The 21,972-nt window shown below is 45.3% G+C and overlaps 3 protein-coding genes across 3 annotated transcripts; 1 reads left to right on the top strand and 2 right to left on the bottom strand.

The window, feature by feature from the left end:
* Positions 1 to 637: 637 nt before the first annotated feature.
* dcxr (dicarbonyl/L-xylulose reductase) lies at positions 638 to 7,369 on the bottom strand. The gene is made up of 8 exons (XM_038304512.1): positions 7,305 to 7,369; positions 6,454 to 6,551; positions 6,226 to 6,380; positions 6,098 to 6,140; positions 1,439 to 1,538; positions 1,297 to 1,361; positions 966 to 1,083; positions 638 to 865 (listed from the first exon to the last, which is right to left on the bottom strand). Exons 1-8 carry the CDS (start codon positions 7,354 to 7,356, stop codon positions 762 to 764), a joined length of 735 nt encoding a protein of 244 aa, XP_038160440.1. The 5' UTR covers positions 7,357 to 7,369; the 3' UTR covers positions 638 to 761.
* A 905-nt stretch (positions 7,370 to 8,274) lies between these two features.
* Positions 8,275 to 21,336, bottom strand: rfng (RFNG O-fucosylpeptide 3-beta-N-acetylglucosaminyltransferase). The gene is made up of 9 exons (XM_038304533.1): positions 21,174 to 21,336; positions 18,440 to 18,825; positions 15,340 to 15,388; positions 15,160 to 15,262; positions 14,926 to 15,079; positions 14,758 to 14,843; positions 12,573 to 12,738; positions 9,223 to 9,308; positions 8,275 to 9,137 (listed from the first exon to the last, which is right to left on the bottom strand). The coding sequence occupies exons 2-9, from the start codon at positions 18,758 to 18,760 to the stop codon at positions 8,996 to 8,998; spliced, it is 1,107 nt and encodes a 368-aa protein (XP_038160461.1). The 5' UTR covers positions 18,761 to 18,825; positions 21,174 to 21,336; the 3' UTR covers positions 8,275 to 8,995.
* LOC119796108 (putative per-hexamer repeat protein 5) lies at positions 18,961 to 21,063 on the top strand. Its single transcript, XM_038304515.1, has one exon. The coding sequence runs from the start codon at positions 18,961 to 18,963 to the stop codon at positions 21,061 to 21,063; it is 2,103 nt and encodes a 700-aa protein (XP_038160443.1).
* Positions 21,337 to 21,972: the final 636 nt, after the last annotated feature.

Genomic DNA, 21,972 nt, shown 5'->3' with positions numbered 1-21,972 from the left:
GTTGCAGGAAACCGGCCCCTAGTGGTAGTAGGAGGGGCCAATGGACCGTTTAGCTCTTTAATAGTGCGTTAGCGGCGGTCTGATGGCGGAGAAAACACCTTCCTCCAAATGTAAGTTCTGCTGCTTTGCTGCATCTTCATCACTGACAGAAAATAAAAGTCAGTTTATAAAAATAAGCAAAAGTTTTATATGTCTGCATACATTGATTTAAGAAATGGGCAAATGTTGCCACATGGGGCATCACTGTGTTGCCATAGCAATGACTGCTTTCCTTTTCCTAATGTCTGACGTCACGGAGATCCTCTCTGTCCAGAACACCAGAACCAAAGCAGAGTCGTTATCCAGAGGTGAGCGGGCCGCCGGTCTGTTCATCAGAGGCTGTGGTGGGTTGACCTCTGACCCTGAAGTTCTGGATGACCCGAGTAAATCTCACGCAGCCTAGAAAGTATCTGGATCCAACAGCAATGAAAGCTGATCTGATCCAAACATCGATTCTAGCTTAGCCTCATCAGACATGGTTGTTCGTCTATTAAAAACACTTTCCTCAGTAAAATGAGTTTCAGCTACATTCTAATTCATGCAGATCTACGTGATGTCATTTCCTGATGAAATGACAAAGGAACCACAGGAGCCAAACCACAGAGGAAAGGCTGGATGCTTTATTGGTGTGTTTGGGTCCAACGCTGGAGGCCGAAGGTCAGCAGACGGTCAACCAGCAGACAGTCAGCCAGCAGGCGGTCAACCAGCAGGCGGTCAGTCAGTCAGCAGGCCAGGAAGCCTCCGTCCACCGGCAGCATCACCCCGTTGGTCATGTTGCTCTTGTCGCTCAGCAGGAACAGGATGCTGTGGACCACGTCCTTCACCTCTGCAACCAGAACTAGAATCAGCAGATTGGAGGAACCGCAGCGCTGCAACCGGCCAATCACAGGGCTCGGCTGGCAGCAGCACACATTCAGAACTCTGACCTGCGAAGCGGCCCAGAGGGATGCGGGCCGTCATGGACCGGGCCTTCTCCGGGTCACTCCAGCCCAGGCGGCCCATCTCCGTCATGACCACAGTGGGATTCACGCTGTTCACGCGGATCTGGTGGAACCAGAGGACAGCTCTATCTCAGACCGACAACATCTACATCAGGATCATCAGTGTGCATCATGTACTCTCTAGGATCTAATATGGGTCAGAAGTTCTGTAGGACCCGAGCAGAACCGCCGCTATCAGCTCCCATCACCATGGCAACCCCATCAGAACCTCGGGTTCTAGAGCTACAGCAGTCAGAAGGTTTGCAGGGAGCCGTACCTGATGGGGCCCGAGCTCCAGGGCCATCACCTTGGTCAGCATGTCCAGGGCCCCTTTGGTGGAACCTGAGTGAAGCAGAGAAACAGCAGCTCTAATGGAAGCAACCAGAACCAGAACCAGAACCCCTCCCACCCTGACTCACAGTACACAGCGTGGTCCCTGAGAGCACATGAGGAGGCCTGGCTGGAGACGTTGACGATGGAGCCGCCGGAACCTCTGGCCTTCATCCCTCGAGCCACAATCTACCAGAAAATATCTGCAGCTCCTCAATCATGAATGAACGCCCAGAATATTCCAGAGATTATAATCCTCACACCTTCATGAAACTTTATTTATTGAGGGGCTTTTTATTTACTAATGGAGCACTTCTAGTTGCCACTATCTATAAATTCCAATGATATTTCTGCAGCCAGTAGATAACAGACTAGGATATTTAAATATGGAGCAGAATTGGTTATTTTTGGTAACATGATGCGGCGTTACTGGCCCCATCAATCAGCCATCGCTCGGCCAATGACTTCACATTCTCCGACAAATGAGTGACATCATGGGGTGATGCAACAGCATCACCTTCAAGTAGATATTTATTAATTATTATCATGTTTCCATGATAATGGAGCTTTCATTTTAGGCAACATGAAATTCAAAGTATCTAAAAAATAATGCTCATTTTCAATTGAAACATGAAATTTAAGTTAGTTAAATTACATGAACATTTCGCCATTTTTAATTCAGAGCCACAAGTTGCTCCTCAGTTTTCCTTGCTTTTTGCTTTAAGCTTTTTGCTCCTACGTAAAAACATCAGCCAAAGATCTGAGGTCTGTTTCAATAAGCAGGTTTAACAAAGTCAGACTCTAATCCTAAACTCTGAATTAATCTATCCTGAGGTCATTTAAGATGCTATGAATTAATTCAATCAGCTCAAAGTAGGTCCACTCAGAGTTTAACACGTAACAAGTATGAAAAGCCATTATCCCCGATTCAACAACTCACCATGACGACAGGAAACAGGAAGTAGATTTAAATGAAGAAATGAAAGAGAATTTGTTTAGAAATACAGAACAACAGCTGCAGATGGAGAAGGAGGAGATTACTGCTGGGGTTAATGTATAGATTTATATGAAGTGGGAAGATCTAAAATTAAGTTCTAGACATAGAATGCTTTTTTCTAGATGTTGAGAATGTTATTTTGTTTGAAATGGTCATTTAGACCAGATTTAGATTTTTTTTTTCAGATATGAGTAATACTGTTCAGAAACTATTACATATCAAAACGGCTTGCCATAGCCTGTTGTGTTTAATGATTGAATGATAGTGGATCAATGTTTCTATTTAGGTGAAAATGCCTGTCAGCAGGTGGCGATAAAGAACAAAAAGGACCTGTTTGTCATCTATGGTTCCTCCTCAGGCCCATTCTGTCTTCTTTTACACAGTAAATACTAAAATTCTGTTTTTTTTTTTAAAACCTAATGTGTGTAACGGACATAGTAGATAAAGAAGACCTGCTGCTGACCAGATTAGCTCTGGGAGAATGTTACCATGGCAACAGAGAGAGAGGATGATGAAACTTTAGAGATTTCAGTAAACCTGCTTGGTGAAACTGACCCCAGATCAGTGGGTTTATTTACACTGCAGAGTTAAAGTGCGGGGGGGGGGAGGGTAAAAAAAAACAACAATCCACACTGCTTTTCCAAATGTTATTCATGTTACAAATTAGATTGTTTCTTCATTTATTTAACTTGAACAGATTTTATATTTTATTTTGTCAGATGAATTTTAACAAACTGCATTGTTTTCCAGAACTTTGTCTTTGCATTTCTATTGTTCTGCTGGACGTTAGCAACATCATCTAATTGGTCCAGAGCGAAGACAGAAATTTGAAAAATCTAATAATTCAAAAAACTCAAATTTGAGAAAAAAAGTTTTTCTCCAGTCTTTTATTTCTGGATTGAATCTGGAGTCTGATTGTGTTTTCTGTGGCCGTAGCGGCGGCGCAGGGGTTAGCATGCTCTGACGCCACAGGTTGGAGTCCAACCCAGTGACCTGTGTCTTCCTGTCTGCAAACTTTCACACTGCAAAATCAATCTGGAAATAAGTAAAAATGTAGTAAATTAAGTGTATTTACCCTTAATTTGAGTAGGTAAATAAGATGATTTGCCTATTGAATGAGATTTTTTACTCATAAAATAAGATAATTAGATAATATTCCCTTGAATTAAGACAATACTAATAAAAATTGTTTTTTTCTTTTTTAAATGTAAATTGTCTTGTTCCATTGGCAAAGTTTCTCACTTAAGTCCTCAAATCAAGAAAAAATGCATGTATTTTAAGATAAAATTACTTATTTAGATCTAAGGTCACTATAAAATACAATGATTAACAACGGCCGTCATTAATAAACCCCTCTCTACCATTTATTGATGATTAACAGATAGTTATTAAAGTCATTAATTTAGTCCACAGGCCTACAGGAATCCTACCTAGTCTGGAAAAATAGTTTCCTGCTGTATAAGAGGACCCTTTGTAAAGCAAGAGCAGCATATTTCTCCTCATTAATAGAGAATATGAATAATCCTAGATTTATTTTTAATCCAGTTGCCAAACTCACCCAGAGCCATAGCTCTGTTGAACCATCCATTCCACCTGCTGTTATCAGTAATGATTTCATGGCATTCTTTATAAAGAAGATTGATCTTGTTAAAAATAAGATCATTAGCACTCCTCTATCCGTGATTGGTTTGTCTCTGGAAGGTGGGGCAGCATCTGAGGTAGTCATGGAATCTGAACCTGGTTTAGACTGCTTTGATCCAGTTGAACTTTCAGAGTTGGCAAAACTATTGTCTTCATCTATGCCTTCAACTTGGATGTTAGATCCAGTTCCAACCAGGTTATTTAAGGAGGTATTCCCTTTGATCTACTCCTCCATTTTAGATGTGATTAATCTATCTCTGTTACAGGGATATGTACCAAAGGCTTTAAGGTTGCTGTAATTAAACCTTTAATTAAAGGTATTGTGGAGGACTTTTTAAAGACCCGCACTTTCCACTTAAAAAAATGAGCATGCAAGTGTCCATGTCCCCTGGTTCATGCCCAGTTTAAACTGTGCTGTTTCTCAAAGCTCATCCAAGCTAACTGTGTCAACATACAGCGGGAGAATATGGTGGACTTTATAGCCAAGGCAGTTAACTTTTAACTATCTGTTTCTGTCTCCTTGAACCCCAGTCGGCCTCAGCAGATGGCCGCTCACACTGAGTCTGGTTCTGCTGGAGGTTTCTTCCTGTTCAAAGGGAGTTTTTCCTCTCCACTGTCGCTGCAAGCATGCTTACTGTGAGGGATTGCTGAAGAGTCAATGAGTCGATGCAATCAGCTGGTTTTCCTTAGGTCAATGGTCAGCAATCCAAACTGCTCAGAAAGCCATATTGGACCAAAAAAACTAACCTGTCTGGAGCCGCAAAAATGTAAAAGTCTTCTATCAGCAACACGGCCCTAAGCGTTTTATCCCACTATAGAAAAGGACTATGTGGGCTTAAATATATAATAAACATTCATGATTAAATGTTTATCCTGGAGCAAATGTCACATAGCAGAATGAGGTGAGGGAGGAGCAGTGAACGCTCTCATCACGCGCAGCTTCACCGCCATTCACCACGCCATTTAGGTTTTGTTGCATTGATGAAATGATAGAAACAGGATAAAGGAATCTTTCTATGGTGGACGTGTTTCTGTTGGGAGGAGCTGATGGAGTCATGAGGAACCGAGCAGGAAGTGACATCATCAGAGCAGAGATCTCTAACCCTGAAATCCCACATCCTCCGTCACCAGCGCTCCTTGGTGTTATTTTTATTTTCAGGATTCGGGGAAAAAATGGAAGAAAGTTTCCATCCCTGCATCAGAGCGCTACCTGTTGGATCTATGAACCGTTTTCTATGCTTGCAACCAAACCAGCAGCAGTAGTGGAGTTTGAAGATGCAATCTACTTCTTAAATCTATCTTTGCTCTCCTCTAATTTATCCAGAAGTTCAGCAATCAAACTAATTCTCTCCCTCCCAGCTTGATGGTGGGCTGCAGATTTAGCCTTCCCTGGAAATGCCTTTCCTAATCACTCTTTTTATTATTTGACAGCTTCTCATTGCAAAGCAAACATGCAGGCAATCCTTCCTGATTGGTAATGAAAGCAAATAATTCACTCCATCCTTCTTTTAATCCTCTGTTCTCATCAGCTATCTTCCTTTTTCCCTTTGGGATCCATGGTCTGAGACACACCCACCGCTTTGTTTACAGCAGCCACCTGCCTGGCGTGGCGCCGCGCTGAGACCTGCTGCAGGATGTGACCTCTGATCTCTATGGCTGTGATGCTAACTATTGTTTAAATTTATTTATTATACAAATGTTTACAGCATTGGAAAACATAATAAAAATTTGTTTGACCTCCTGCACAATTTTGTAATTTTTTGAAAAAGCTCCAGGGAGCAGCAAGGGGGCGCTAGAGAGCCGCAGGTTGGCGACCCCCGCCTTAGATAGAAAATTTTGAACCAATGTGACTGGATGATCTGGTTGATCTGGATCTATAAGGTCACATAAGATGACATGATGTGAATTGGAGCTAAATAAATAAACAGAATAGAATTTTACTTTTTGAAATGTTTTAGAGGCGATTTATTAATGATGCTAAACTGTTAATCATAATTGTTTGGTATCTTTACGTTTTCTTAAATGTTTCCGTAAAGTGTTACCATGGAAACTAGTTCCCTCTATGCTGGCGGCCTTTTTAGGCCCAGAAAACAATGGGAGGAGACTCTACCTGAGACACGTGGAGCACCGCTTTGACATTCACGTTGAAGGACCTGAAAGCAGCAGAACACGACCGACTCAGAACTTCTGACCCACCGCATCATTCTGCAGAACCACTCGCCTCTGTTAGCGCCTTACTGGTCAAACTGGTCTGGTGTCACCTCCAGGAAGGGCTGCAGACTGGCGTAGGCGGCGTTGTTGACAAGCAGGTCCACCGGCTCCAGGTTCTTCAGGGCAGATTCTGTGGCGGCCCAGTCCGCCAGGTCCAAACACACCGGAACCACGGAGGGGCACTTGGTGGGGGGAGGAGGGGTCAGCTTAGCAGTTCCATCATCAGAGCAGAATTCAGAGAACCAGAACCAGTACCTCCTGCACCAAGCTGGTCAGGTCAGCCTGGGTCCGGCTGACGGCGGTGACCCGGGCCCCGCAGCGGGCCAGAGCCAGAACCGTGGCCCGGCCGATACCTGAGACACAGAACATCACAGCAGGCATCAGGGTTTGGCCGGACTGGGTCAGAACCAGGGTCCTGATTCTTTCAGAACGAGGCTGAAATGAGGATCAGAGCGGGTGTCGGTCCAAATGGATCAACAACAACAGACAGAACCATCTGCAGACTGGACCGTGTCTGAGAGGGAGATCCGAGGCCTCCAGACACAGAAGGACCACCAGAACCTGTCTGGACCGGACCACCAGAACCCGCCTGGACCGGACCACCAGATCCCGCCTGGACCGGACCACCAGAACCCATCTGGACCGGACCACCAGAACCTGTCTGGACCGGACCACCAGAACCCGTCTGGATTGGACCACCAGATCCCTCCTGGACCGGACCACCTGACAGAACTGAGAGGAACCCCAGATGGACCCCAGAATGTTCTGGATCTAACATCTCAGATCAACAGATTTTCCTTAGATAGAAAACTTTGAACGAATCTGACTGGTTGATCTGGATGACTTGGATCTATAAAGTGACCTGAGATGACAGGATGTGAATCAATAGAAATAAAATGAATAGAATGGGTTCTGGAGGTAGAGGTCGCTCTCTGCTGAAGAACCGGTTCTGTTTGGACCTTCTCCCCCTGCAGATGTTTTTGACCATCTTGTTTTATCAGAACCTTCCGGTCCGGTTCGAACAGCTGTGGGTAAAAACAATGACGCACTTCCGGCTCATGAAATCACAGTTGGGCCCAAACGGGCTGTGGTTCGGAACCTCCCACCTTTTCCCGCTCCGGTCACCAGCGCGTGCTTCCCTCTGAATGAAATCTCCATGATCCGGTCCCTCCCCTGGTTCCGGTCCACCTGACCCGGACCGCAGCTCCTACCTCTCTGAGTTCGGAATCTGGACCTGGTTGAGTCAGAACCAGCTCAGACCTGCTGCTCCGGGTTCTGATAGGCCCCGCCCACCAGGACCAGAACCGTCCCAGGGGGGCCCCCTGCTGGCCCCCAGAGGAACTGTGCATCAGGCCCAGTAAAGGGTCCAACCAGTGATTGATTGGTTGTGGTTCTGATCCAAAGCTGCACCAGAACATGCATAAACCATAACCTTATCCTGAACCAAACCCGACCAGAACTGCAGTGGTTCCTATCCCATTCTGGTCAGAACCAGAACTTCTCTGCTGCTGATCAGATTTGGACCTTCTGGTTCCATGGACTCTAGAACCCAGCGGGTTCCACACTCTGGTTCACCTTCCAGGACCTCATGAAGGACCACAAATAGAAACCATTTTAATAAAGTTTAAATTCAATAAAAACGGATCAGACCAGAATCTGCTGGATCAGAACCAGTGAAGGGATTGTGAAGCTAAGCTAACATTAGCACCCCCCCACCTGATCCAGCTTTGATCCATTATTAGCTGCTTTGATAAAATTACAAATTGTTTTCTAGATTTATTTCACAGGATGTTCAGAAATTAAATCATTATTTATTTGCTGGGTATAAATTATTCTGATCCGTTTAATAAAGAACGTCTTTAACTTGGTCTCCAGGTGATCGGATCAGAACCATCAGGATCGGATCAGAACCATCAGGATCGGATCAGAACCATCAGGATCGGATCAGGACCATCAGGATCGGATCGGAAACCAGTCTTGATGGTTTTACTGGGACCTCCATGTTCCCAGTAGAACCATCTCTTCCTTTAAAGCCGCCGTGGCGCTACAGGGGTTCAATGAGGACATAATTCAATGTTTGACATAAAAAGACTTTTATTATTTAAAAGCTGCTGAACATCATTTCCAACCAGTTCTTCTAATAAAGAGATTTATTCTTATAAAGAATATTTGCATTGATCTTCAGGCCAGTGGAGCTCATTGATAAATGATTTTAACTGGAGTCCATCCGTATGATTGGAGATCTAATCAGGGTTTCCTCCTTTTAATGATCTATTAACCCTTTCATTCTCTTTTCTCAGGACATCCAGACATTTTGGTCTAATAGAGGCTTTTATCTTCCATATCATCTCCTTTGGCATTTTAACGAAGCGTTTGCAGCTCCTGACAGTAAAATCCTCCATTGTAACGGCGTCTCTGGTCACCCGCGCTTTAAACTGACCTAACTGGTTCTGTAACGGGACCAGAGTCAGAATGAAATGTTTAGGTTTTCTTAATAATAATCGCTCCCAGATGTGGACCTCTCTCTTCAACAGGAAGGTCATTAACTGGATCCAGAGGTTCTGGTTCTGACTGTTTCTGGTGGACCAGTACCCTTCAGAGTGGAATAGCACTGACCAGTACAGTCCAGAGTGGACCAGTACAGACTGGTACTGGCCAGAGTGGATCAGTCAAGACCAGTACAGACCGGTACAGATCACTACGAAGCGGTACAGACCACATCTAGGTGTCCAGTCATCAGCTGATTTTTGTTCAGGAACAGGAAGTGGTTTTGATCCAGAAATATTTTTGGATCTAGTTAGTTTTTGGTGGAACTTTTCCATCTGGCTCCAGAAGCTGCCGGTTCTGCAGGATGTCGGTTCCGTTTCCTTTCAGCTCCGGGGTCAGACTTCGGACACCATTCGGTATCCGGATACAGGAGGCAGTGAACCGTCTTAAACCTGCAGGAGGAGACAGAAGGAGCTCCTTCAGCAGCTGCTCTACAGGAAATGGTCATCAGCTGAAGCCCCGCCCCCCTTAGTTTACCTGGTGGGGTCTTCAGCCAATGAGAAGCCTCCAACCAGGCTGACCACGTTTCTTCTGTTCTCATAGCCGCCGTAGCTCAGAGTCACCTGATGGAAGAGGAGCAGAGAAATTAGAACAGAGCAGAAAAGCTCCCAGATACCAGCTCATCTAGTTCAGAAATCTATAGATCTGCAGGTTCATGGAACACAGAGTTCACAGCCAGTTCTGAAAGGGAACCATTTTAGACTGGACCGGATCAAACTGATCCAACAGAACCCGTTCTACACTGAGTCCCAATAAAATCACAACCGCCAAGCCTTCATCCTGGTACCGGTTCTACTGGAGCCTGAAGATTTTGGCCTCTGGGCGCCATCAGCAGACTCCTGTTCGCCGTCGCCACCTGCTGGCAGGATAAACTCACTGGACTGAAAATGTATTTATACCTGAAAAACTTTTCGTCATAGTTAAAATATTACAAATGATGACCAGGATATCAGGTATATAGAGATCTGAAATTAATTTCTAGAATGTTTATTCTAGATGTGAAGAGTGTCACTTTGTTTTAAATGCTAATTTTGACAAAGAAAAAATTAACATTTCAAATATCAGGAATACATGTTCAATAAAACTAGTACATATTAAAATCACGATAAGATTATGGGTTTATTCTAGGGCTGCAACTAACGATTATTTTAAAAATCGATGAATCGGCCGATTATTTTTTCAATTAATCGATGAATCGGACAAAAAAAAATTTTTTTATATTAACCTCTTTATTCCAAAATAAACATTTTAGACAGAACAAACAAGCACACAAGTACAGGTTGCTCATTAACTGTACTGGTGCAATATGAAAAATAAATGTTTGTGTTAAAACTACGCAAACTTACAGGAGAAATGTAGCTGTACATCCACAAAATATAGGGTACTTTGTTTCATAAAACGCAAAAAAACACAGTTTTGTTTTTAAAAGCCCCTAAGGGGTTCAAACAATAGGTCCCCCCATTTCAACAAATGAGTTTTTTTTAGACTAGAAGAGTTCTGCCTTTTAAGACAGGAAAGTATAGCAGTTAAAGTTGCTACTTGAGAAAATACTGAACCATAGAGATAAAAATAGCCCTGTGATTCAAATTATAAATTGTATTTGGAATAAAAATGAGAGAACTAGGGGTGCTAAAAAACACATCCTCCAAAGACAGATATTTACATGGGAATGTGGCAGATAATTATTTGACATATTACTGATCTTGCTGGATTTTAATCTGTTTTACTTCCATAAATTGCAGGATCTTCTTTACTTTATCTTTGCCAGAAGATTTAAACTTTAAAAACCTTGCCCTCATAATTTGCTAGTTAATTTATTTATAAAGAAAATATAAACGCTGCTTAAGCTAATTCAAATGAAATTAAAAGTAAAATAAGTAGCCAACCTTATCACTGTCTGTAACCTACTAACAAGGTAAGGAAAGCATCAGATGAGCTACCTGAGAAACTAACGTTACATTTCCCCACTTTAAAACAAAACAAACATGGTTACTCATCCTGCTGATCTGCTCTCTTCACTGCCATCGAAGGCTCCAACGTGTTTTCTTTTCAGGTGCTGCATCATAACAGTGGTGCTTCCGTGCCATGTTCATTTATTTATACAAAAGTTGCATGTTACGACTTTTTTCCCTTTACAAAGCGCAGGCTATTTTAATTATTGTTATTAAATTGCGCCGTCAATCCCGGCACATGCGCGCTTCATTTGAAGTCTGGACGCAGAGGGTAAACATCCTGCTGCTCTGACTGCAGCGTTGAGAGGGACTCCTGCGGGAGCGTGAGAACTGGGTTGGGATGGGGGAGGCGCCCCACGGCAGCAGCTGCCGACGGCGGCGGATGGCGCATTAATCGCGCGACACAACTAATCGATGATGAAATGCGTTGCCAACGCTTTTTAAAGTCGATTTTTATCGATTTTATCGATTCGTTGTTGCAGCCCTAGACTTTATTCTTTAAATATTTTTATTATTTATTTTATTTTTCAGCGTTATATTGTCATTCCACTGTCACAAGTACAGATAAGCAACAACATTCCCTCTCTGCATTTAACCCATCCCCTTGGGGAGCAGTGGGCTACCATTGTGCGGTGCCTGGGGAGCAGTGTGGGGTTAAGGGTCTTGCTCAGGAGTCTGTGGGAGTGAGACTTGAACTCAGGATTACAAGCTCTACGTCCTAACCAGTAGGCTACCCCTCCCTCAAAAAATTTTTTGAATGGTATAGATCAATGGATCTATTTAGGTGAAATCTCCTGTCAGCAGGTGGAGCTGAAAGATAAAAACCTTCCAATAGATAGAACCTGTTCATCATCTCATGGCTTCTTTTACACAGTAAATACCGAGTGTCTGTTTGCAGCCGCTTCAGATGTTATCATCCTAATAAATGGTCATTATTAGCGGCTTCAGATTGTGCCAGAAGGCTCAGTAGGATGTTATCATCCAGTGAATCCTAATCCTAAAGTAATTATTTTTCCCTGTGGAATTAAAGAATCTATTTATGTGTAATCTGAAAACGATCTCAGTAGTTCTTCATGTACTGTAAATATAACTAATTAAAATAAAATGATCTGCATCTCACTCATATTAAACAAATAAATCTCCTATCTTCACTGAGCTGTACAATCCTCTCCCTATCAATATTTCATTCTCTGGGAATACACTGCTGAGCGTCGAGCAGTGATCCAGCGTTTTGTTTGGCCTCGTTAGGTCACATGATGCAGCATCATCACCAGAAGTTACTTTCATGTACCTAAAGCCTCCTGTGGTGTGTGGATCGCTGCTCGACGCTCAACAGGCTCAGTTCAGACTCCTGTCAATCAGAAACCACAATCAGTCCAGAGCCGTAATTTACCACCTAATATATAGAGATAGAAATAATGAAACATGATAAATGTCAGCTAGATCAAACACCTGGAAGTGGGTCAGGGGCATTACTTACTAAGCGCCCCTCATAAAGGCCGATCGTTCACCTAATGAATCTAACGGACCAAGATAATGATTTATTTTAATACCCAATACTACCACTAAAATTGGACTAAATCAGGAACTAAAACAGCGCGATTGGCTGTAAGGAGAGCGGAGACAGAGGACACTGAGTTTACTGAAGAAGAGGTGAGCTCTGAGGAGGATGTTACCATGGCAACAGAAACAGAGGATGAGGAAACTCTCAGAGTTTCCCTCATTTCAGAGTTTTCAGTAAACCTGCTTCGTTGAACGGATCTTCGACTAAAACAAAGAGTCAAGAAGAGCTGTAGCTAAAGCCCACCAGGCTGCCACCGGGGCTCTGTGACCCCGCCTCATACGGCAGGGATTCCTGCCGTCTGATTGGCTCACCTGGTCCAGCACAGTGGGAACAGGAAGCTTCTGCAGATTCTCCAGGTGAGAGTGGAACAGGTGTGAGTGGGTGAGCGGGACGTCCAGCAGCGCCTCGATGATGAAGCCGATGGTGCAGTCGTCAGGCAGACGGATCTTCTCCGCCGTGCTGATGAAGTTCCCCAAACTGCAGTAGAGTCAAAAGTTACCACATTTGTTACTTAAGTAGAAGTATAGATACTGCAGTTTAAAAACACTCTGGTAAAAGTTGAAGTATCAACTTGACCTCTTTACTCAAGTAAAAGTGAAAAAGTATGAGCTCCAAAAACTACTTAAAGTATAAAAGTATAAAGTAACCTTTAAAAAAAAAGCAGCCAGATGCCACTATATGAATTGAAAGCTCAATTTTTCGATTATTTCAATAAGTTCTTTGAGATAGGGCCAAGGATGAGGAAGGTCTAGTTGGTCTCCGTGTCCCGATACGCTCTCGCCTGTGTCCGACCTTTCAGACATTTCTACATCTTTTTTGAATCCATCATTGTAGCATGGCATAGACAATTCACGCTTGCAGTTTAAAGAACACCTGCTTGCTTCTGATGATTTCCTTTAGCTAACCAATGAGTGTTTGCGTTATGTGACTCATCCAATTACACTAGTTTTCACTAGATGTGGATGGCGCCAATGATCTGCATTGGATGGAGCACATGACGTGAAATAAATGTTTAGAAACATTAAACCAGGAGTAACTAATTAAAAATCAGCAGGTCTGAATAAAGAAAATCATCAACCAGTAAAGGTCTGGAGCCTTTTTAATGATCTGTTACTTTAAACAGAATTTAACACTGAAAACAAATGAGGTGTTTATGCATTCATGATATACATAGAATTTTTAAATAAAGAAATTTAAACATTTTTCCATTTTAAATCTAAAGGGTTTTTTGAAGTAGAGAACAACAATCATTCAGTTTGGTTTATAGACAATTTCCTGATTCCTATATTTTCTCAAACACCTGAACTGAGCGTTTGTTATTTTTCTTTTTTTTCCTTGTCTTAATGAGAGCAGTGGGCTTTAGGCTGTCCTGCAAGGATTTAAACCTGGGTTTAATGGAGACTAAGCCATTCTAAAGCACATATCAAGGTGCTCATTATGAGCCTGGATCCATATTTATTTTTGATTCTGTTCATGGTAGAGAATCCTGCTTCACAGCAGCAGGTTGAGCCAAACATCCTCTAAATGTGCAGGCTCCGCCCGGTCCAGCCACGTCAAGATCTGCTATTGCAAACACATCAAACAGGAAAAAGATCGGCGAGAAGATCCGGTTTGTCAAATTAGAGCATAATTCTTTTAATTTCATTTCAAAAAACTAACACCATTTACCGGTATTTAAAAGATTGGATGCAAACTATTGGTCCTTCAACAGACCAGGAAGCAGATTTCTCATCTCCATCAGAAACCACACATCTGCTGGATGCTGATGTTTTTTTTTTTAATATGTCATATTAAACTAAGCGTTCATTTCTGCATGTTTTGCTCCTATGAATTTAATGATAATATGGCGCATGCTTTCCTCGAGCTCCGAGGAAGTCGGATCGCAGCGATACGGGAGGAACAGCGGAGGCTGTAGGCTTTGCTTTGCTCAGGTCTGGAGCGCTTAGTGGCGGGGCGGAGACGGAGGATGTGGGATTTCAGGTTAACAGGAGAAGCGGCGCAAGTGACATTCAGACAACATGCAGTAATTTATAAATGTTTTAAATCAGGTTGGGTACGGATTAGCATGCAGGTGGATCCAGACCGCCGTCCGCGAATCCGTGACCTCTGCATCAAACCGAAGCCAACGTTTGTTTTAAATTGTAAGGAATAGAAAGTACAGATACTTGTGTGAAAGTGTAATGAGTAGAAGTCAGAAGTAGGAAGAAAAATAAGTAATGGAGTAAAGTATAGATACCTAAAATGTGTACTTAAGTACAGTAACAAAGTATTTGTAATTGTTACTTGACACCTCGGCCAAACTGAAACCACAGGCAGACGTTTGGACCGCGGCTCTGATCCATCAGCCTCATTGCCCACAGAAGGTCCGGTTCTCATCAGAACCAGGTTCCACCAGGACATTCAGCGGGTCAGAATCAGCAGAGCGGGTCCAATGGTTCCACATCTGAACCGACCTCAGTGATCAGAGCCATCATCAGAACCTCCCTGAACTCTCACCTGGCCCACGGGCTCATCTTCAGAGCCAGACCTCGGCTGATGCAGAACCCGGCTCCACCGGTGGCGAACCAGAACTTCACAGACACCTGAGAAGGCGGGGGGACAGGAAATGACATCACAGCCACAGGTAAACGGGTCTGATCTGAGCAGAACCTCCATCAGACCCACCTTTCCGTCCCCTGTGACCCGGTCTGCGGCCTGGATGGGGTGGTCCAGACTGGGCCGGCCCAGGTAGACATCCTGGCTGTGGTGGTAGGAGGACAGCAGGCGCCGCAGGCCGGGCAGGATCACGTAGTTGTCATCGTCCACGTGGCAGAACCACCTACGGACACAGAACCCATCAGTACCAGCAGAAGGGGGAAAGTCGTCCGTTTCCGGGCCGGGCCAGAACCCTGGACTCACTTCTTGTGGGATTCGATGAAGCGGTCGTACTCCACAGACATCTTGCAGCACAGCGCCTGGCGGCTGTGAGCCGCCGAGCAGTTGGTGTTGATGATGTTGGTTCCTGAGACAAAGGACAGAACCGGGATCAGAACCGGTACCGAGGCAGCCTCGGTCAGAATGTGCTCCTGCTGTGCTCACCTGTTCTCCCCTGCAGCTCCTGGTCCTCCCCGTCGGTGAAGATGAAGGTCTGAAAGAGATGGACAGAGCAGCTTCGCCGTTCGGATCAGAACCATAAAGGTCAGCGTGAGTTAAACATTATGACCACGTGAGACTGGAGCGGTGGTTCCAGAACCAGAACAGGTTCCATCAGAACCAGGAAGGGTTCTGGACACCGGTGTCTAACGTGACACACGGGGAACAGAATATCACAGCTGGACGCCGCCTCCTTCCACCTGCGGACGGAGGTCAGCTCGCTCCTTTGAAGGCGTCACCTAGCAACCCGCCGGTGATTGGCTACTTTTCAGGAAATCCCGCCTCTCAAGTTGTGATCTGTTGCCAAGGAAACCACCGTCAACTGTCTTCCTGTTTCCATCTAACGTTTGAGCTAGCATAAGCTATCAGGCTATTCAACCGGAACTGATCTATAGGTGACCTCTATGGGGCCAAAACTGATGCTTATTTATTTGCAAATGTGTGTGGAGAGTTGTGTATCTGTATCTCTATTGGCGTGTGTGCAGTGGGATTTGAAAATGTGTAAATGAAACTAAATGTGTGAGGAGATTTGTGTGTCTGTAAAACAATCTGCAAATGTGTAAAACTACTGTCTGCGTAATCCGGTATGCAAATGTATAAAAAAAAAAATCTGTATTTAGATTTACAAATCTGTAGATCAATTTGTAAACAAACACAGAGAGACTTATGTCTGAAGTATTTCCGGTTTAAGATCTAGAAATGCAGACAAATCATTGGTTACAAGTCCAGCGGTTTCTCGGTTGGCTCTCTTTACACACCTAATTTTTGCTACTCTTCTGCCGTGTAAGTTCTGCAAATGCCTAGAGAGGATTTGTATCTGTAATATCTGGGTTTGCTGCCCTGAGTGCAGGCTCACAGGCTGCCTCTTCCTGCTGTGGGATTTCAGCACAACTTGCTGCACCTACACCCACATACCACCAGGTGGCGGTATTGTACTGTACGTGACATTACTGCAGCAGGGCCGAGTTCAATTCAACGGCCACTACGCACAGTGTTGCCAACTCAGCGACTTCGTTGCTATATTAACCACTTTTCAGACCCCTCCAGTGACTCTTTCAAAAAAAGTGACAAATCTAGCGACTTTTCTGGTGTCACTGGCGGCTTTTGGAGACTCTTACATGAAAGCACGTATCGTTCCTACTCTTGTCCTCCAGCTGCAGGTGCTGCCGTGGGGCGCCTCCTCGTCCCAACCCCGTTCTCCTGCTTCCGCAGGAGTCCCTCTTAGCGCTGCAGTCAGAGCCACAGCATGTTTACCCTCAGCGTCCAGACTTAAAATGAACCGCGCGGATGTGCTGGGATTGACGGCGCAGGTTGATCATGCTTGCAAATAATAAAGCAACAATTTTGGCCCCATAGACCTCTGACCTTGCTTAAAGGTCTAGTACAAGTTTTTCACCAATTTTTGAGAAGACCCCACCCCCTCTCTACTTTAAAAAAATGCACATGCCCAACCCTGTACCCGCTCCGAAAGGGAACGCCTATTTAACGCGTGCGAGAGCGTGCACGAGCCCAATTCTCCTCGTGCACGCTCTGTTTAGAAGTTGCTGTTCTCATAGCAGCTCACTGTGTCCGACCGTCCGCTCTAACCCCTAAATCCCTCCATCACTATAGAGCGGGGACTATATAGTGAACTTTATAGTGAACTCAGTTCACTGACTGTTCAGACAAATGATCGCTGCTTTTTGCTCCGTTGATCACGTAACTCCTCCTCCACCGTGCGGTGCCTGCGCCATCTTTGTTTTAGCCGCTGTGACAGTAAATCCCATAATGCTTTGCGAGGAGAGCTCTCTGTGCAAAGCATTCTGGGAAATATCTGCCTCTTCTGAGGTTTTTCTTTTCTTTTCAAGCACTTCATAGACTCCAATCCAATTCAATTCAGTTTATTTCTATAGCCCAAATTCACATCACTTTCCAGTTCACCAGATCATCCAGTCAGATTGATTCAAAGTTTTGTATCTAAGGAAAACCAGCTGATTGCATCGATTCATTGACTCTTCAGCAATCCCTCACACTAAGCATGCTCGTAGCGACAGTGGAGAGGAAAAACTCCCTTTTAACAGGAACAAACCTCCAGGAGAACCAGGCTCAGTGTCTCATAGACACTTTTTATCTTCCGACTCTCGGCCATTTTCAAAGAACCGCGGTGAGAAAGGTGAGCTTCAATGACTGTCTGAAACCGTAGCTCACCACAGATATACGCCTGAAAGAAAAAGATAGCTAACATGAAGAGCACGTAGGACGGATTTAAGGGAACAGATCACCAGAATGATTGACAGTTAGGAGGACCACTGATTGAGATGATCCACCCGGAAATGAAAGATCCTCCTCTATAGCTTTAATGGGCACCCTACAGCCAATCAGAATCCAGTTTTCATCCAGAACAATTTACCATGATCTATGACTATATAGTGAACTTTATGGTGAACTCAGTTAACTGATCGTTCAGACAGATGATCACTGCTTTTTGCTCCATTGGTCACATGACTTCCGTCATCTTGGTTCTTTCAACAAATCCCAGAATGCTGGGATTTGTCTGCTTATCTAATAAATAATCACTACTTTTCAAGGTGCATTGTGGGAAATTTTGAGTCCACTGCTTTTTGATCCACTAAACGACACTTATCTAAAATGGCGGAACCCCCATATGAGGACTCTGCTTGCAGCGATTACTCTGAAGTTGCTTTGCTAGTAAGAAAGAGGGAGCAGCCTGAAGAGGCGGGACTTCCTCAAGGTAGCCAATCACAGGTGGGCTGACAGAACAAGGTCCAGACGAGGAGGGGGGGGGGGGGGGGGGGGGGGGTCTGACTGTGGATGGAGAGATGATTAAATCGAACCGGCTGGATGCTTCTGATTCTACAGGTTTAAAGGTTCTGGTTCAGTTCTAATTCTACAGCAACAGACCTGGACCTGAGATCCAGCAGACCCTGGGTCAGAACCAGGACCCAGAGCTGCTCGCTCAGCCCACACCTGAGTTTAGATCATCCCAGTCGGTCCAGAACCTCCCAGTTGGTCCAGAACCTCCCGGTCCAGCCTGATGGGCCCTCACCTGCTCCTTGGCCTGGGACACCCATGTCTGGATCAGCAGCTCCAGTCTGGACCGGTGGTACTTCCTGGTGGTCTTCACGGCGATGAAGATGTCCTTCAGGTCCAGCCTGTCACCGGGCCGCAGACCCAGCGGTTGGGTTCTAACAGTCGCTCCTTGGTCCGTTTCCCCAGAAGTGCCGCGGTGAGGCGGCCTGGCGGACCGGTTCTGGGGTCGTGGCTGAGGCGGGTCCAGATGATGTTCTGGAGACTGGAGGGCTGGGATGAGCAGGACGAGGAGGGAGCAGAAGGTCAGAAGGAACAGGAAGCAGAACCTCCTGTGCATCCTGGCCGGCCAGTGGGTCGGAACCAGCCCCACCCTGCGCTGACATCATTCCATCACAGAGGAGCCTGCAGAGGACACAGCCGTCAGTCAGAACCGCTTCGTCCATGGCCCATGTCCTGGACAGCTAGACCCAAACATCTGCTGAAGTCCAACATGGACCGAACCGCAGCTTCAGGTTCTGCTGGGTTCTGAGGTCCAACATGGACCGAACCGCAGCTTCAGGTTCTGCTAAAGTTCTGAGGTCCAACATGGACCGAACCACAGCTTCAGGTTCTGCTAAAGTTCTGAGGTCCAACATGGACCGAACCGCAGCTTCAGGTTCTGCTAAAGTTCTGAGGTCCAACATGGACCGAACCGCAGCTTCAGGTTCTGCTAAAGTTCTGAGGTCCAACATGGACCGAACCGCAGCTTCAGGTTCTGCTAAAGTTCTGAGGTCCAACATGTACCGAACCGCAGCTTCAGGTTCTGCTGAACTTCTGAGGTCCAACATGGACCGAACCGCAGCTTCAGGTTCTGCTAAAGTTCTGAGGTCCAACATGGACCGAACCGCAGCTTCAGGTTCTGCTAAAGTTCTGAGGTCCAACATGGACCGAACCGCAGCTTCAGGTTCTGCTAAAGTTCTGAGGTCCAACATGGACCGAACCGCAGCTTCAGGTTCTGCTGAACTTCTGAGGTCCAACATGGACCGAACCGCAGCTTCAGATTCTGCTGAACTTCTGAGGTCCAACATGGACCGAACCGCAGCTTCAGGTTCTGCTGAACTTCTGAGGTCCAACATGGACCGAACCACAGCTTCAGGTTCTGCTAAAGTTCTGAGGTCCAACATGGACCGAACCACAGCTTCAGGTTCTGCTGAACTTCTGAGGTCCAACATGGACCGAACCACAGCTTCAGGTTCTGCTAAAGTTCTGAGGTCCAACATGGACCGAACCACAGCTTCAGGTTCTGCTAAAGTTCTGAGGTCCAACATGGACCGAACCACAGCTTCAGGTTCTGCTGAACTTCTGAGGTCCAACATGGACCGAACCACAGCTTCAGGTTCTGCTAAAGTTCTGAGGTCCAACATGGACCGAACCGCAGCTTCAGGTTCTGCTAAAGTTCTGAGGTCCAACATGGACCGAACCACAGCTTCAGGTTCTGCTGAACTTCTGAGGTCCAACATGGACCGAACCACAGCTTCAGGTTTTGCTAAAGTTCTGAGGTCCAACATGGACCGAACCGCAGCTTCAGGTTCTGCTGAACTTCTGAGGTCCAACATGGACCGAACCACAGCTTCAGGTTCTGCTGAACTTCTGAGGTCCAACATGGACCGAACCACAGCTTCAGGTTTTGCTAAAGTTCTGAGGTCCAACATGGACCGAACCACAGCTTCAGGTTCTGCTGAACTTCTGAGGTCCAACATGGACCGAACCGCAGCTTCAGGTTCTTCTAAAGTTCTGAGGTCCAACATGGACCGAACCGCAGCTTCAGGTTCTGCTAAAGTTCTGAGGTCCAACATGGACCGAACCACAGCTTCAGGTTCTTCTAAAGTTCTGAGGTCCAACATGGACCGAACCGCAGCTTCAGGTTCTTCTAAAGTTCTGAGGTCCAACATGGACCGAACCACAGCTTCAGGTTCTGCTAAAGTTCTGAGGTCCAACATGGACCGAACCGCAGCTTCAGGTTCTGCTGAACTTCTGAGGTCCAACATGGACCGAACCGCAGCTTCAGGTTCTGCTGAACTTCTGAGGTCCAACATGGACCGAACCGCAGCTTCAGGTTCTGCTAAAGTTCTGAGGTCCAACATGGACCGAACCACAGCTTCAGGTTCTTCTAAAGTTCTGAGGTCCAACATGGACCGAACCACAGCTTCAGGTTCTGCTAAAGTTCTGAGGTCCAACATGGACCGAACCGCAGCTTCAGGTTCTGCTGAACTTCTGAGGTCCAACATGGACCGAACCGCAGCTTCAGGTTCTGCTGAACTTCTGAGGTCCAACATGGACCGAACCGCAGCTTCAGATTCTGCTGAACTTCTGAGGTCCAACATGGACCGAACCGCAGCTTCAGATTCTGCTGAACTTCTGAGGTCCAACATGGACCGAACCGCAGCTTCAGATTCTGCTGAACTTCTGAGGTCCAACATGGACCGAACCGCAGCTTCAGGTTCTGCTGAACTTCTGAGGTCCAACATGGACCGAACCGCAGCTTCAGATTCTGCTGAACTTCTGAGGTCCAACATGGACCGAACCACAGCTTCAGGTTCTGCTGAACTTCTGAAGTCCAACATGGACCGAACCACAGCTTCAGGTTCTGCAGGGTTCTGAGGTCCAACATGGACCGAACCGCAGCCTCAGGTTCTGCTGAAGTTTTGGACCTCAGCCCGTTCCCAGCAGAACCACAAGCAGCTTCTGAAGGTTCGAAACAAAGAACTCACCTGGTTCTGGTCTCCAGCTCAGCCAAACCGAACCGAACCGGACTCAGTTGGTTCCGAGCGGCTCCAGGTTCTGACCCAGTAGGGTTTTCTGGGCAGTTTTTTCTCCGAAAACTCCGAAAACTACGAGACTCACAGTGACGTCACCGGAAGGCGAAACACGGCGTATCCGCTTCAGACTTTCAAAATAAAACAAAGAAAAAGAAAAAAGGAAAAAAAAACCTTGGAGGGTGACATTTTAGAGAAACTGGATCTTAGCTCTTCCTACATCTTCCCTTAAAAAGAGCGGATAGAATATTTAGAATAATATCGGAGGCAGAAGAACTGACCTCATTATTAACATCCTGCTGATCTTCATCCATTCCTGTAAATACAGGATAGAAAACTTGACATTTCGACTTTTAAAAACCTTCTAATAGAAAAAAAGCTTCAGAACCTTAAACAGATAAAAACAAGCATGGATTACATCCACTGGACGCCTATAAGTTTTTGAACTAACGCCCCTTGGTTTTTCTCTGTTTGATGTATGACAAATCTGACAAATTTATATTTTTTTATTTTACTTTTTTATTGCTGTCTTATGATTATATGTGTGGCTTAAGCTTAAGTAGGCTTAAAACTTTCCTTTTTGATAAAGCTTATAGTTAGAGTGGCTCAGGTTATCCTGAGTTATCTCTATAGTTATGCTGCTATAGGCTTAGACTGCTTGAGGACATAGGGACCCCTTTTTCATCATTCTGCTTCATTCTCTGCAGAATCTGTTAGTTCAATCTTTAATTTAACCAAATCTTTAATTTTAACC

Source organism: Cyprinodon tularosa, unplaced genomic scaffold (genome assembly GCF_016077235.1).
Source record: "Cyprinodon tularosa strain WSP-4 unplaced genomic scaffold, ASM1607723v1 ctg537, whole genome shotgun sequence".
In the NCBI taxonomy this organism is placed as follows: Eukaryota; Metazoa; Chordata; class Actinopteri; order Cyprinodontiformes; family Cyprinodontidae; genus Cyprinodon; species Cyprinodon tularosa.
The sequence above is the reverse complement of the archived record's forward strand: the minus strand, read 5'-3'. Positions and strand labels throughout refer to the sequence as shown.

Excerpts from the sequence above, each read along its gene's own strand:
- dcxr (XM_038304512.1), bottom strand. The coding sequence starts at position 7,356 with ATGGAGATTTCATTCAGAGGGAAGCACGCGCTGGTGACCGGAGCGGGA. Across the intron at positions 6,552-7,304 it reads GGTGACCGGAGCGGGAAAAG|GTATCGGCCGGGCCACGGTT; the intron begins GTGGGAGGTTCC and ends TCTGTGTCTCAG. Across the intron at positions 1,084-1,296 it reads TGGAGCTCGGGCCCCATCAG|ATCCGCGTGAACAGCGTGAA; the intron begins GTACGGCTCCCT and ends TGGTTCCACCAG.
- rfng (XM_038304533.1), bottom strand. The coding sequence starts at position 18,760 with ATGCACAGGAGGTTCTGCTTCCTGTTCCTTCTGACCTTCTGCTCCCTC. Across the intron at positions 15,263-15,339 it reads GGAGCTGCAGGGGAGAACAG|GAACCAACATCATCAACACC; the intron begins GTGAGCACAGCA and ends CCTTTGTCTCAG. Across the intron at positions 9,309-12,572 it reads TTCCCACTGTGCTGGACCAG|GTGACTCTGAGCTACGGCGG; the intron begins GTGAGCCAATCA and ends CTCTTCCATCAG.
- LOC119796108 (XM_038304515.1), top strand. The coding sequence starts at position 18,961 with ATGGACCGAACCGCAGCTTCAGGTTCTGCTAAAGTTCTGAGGTCCAAC.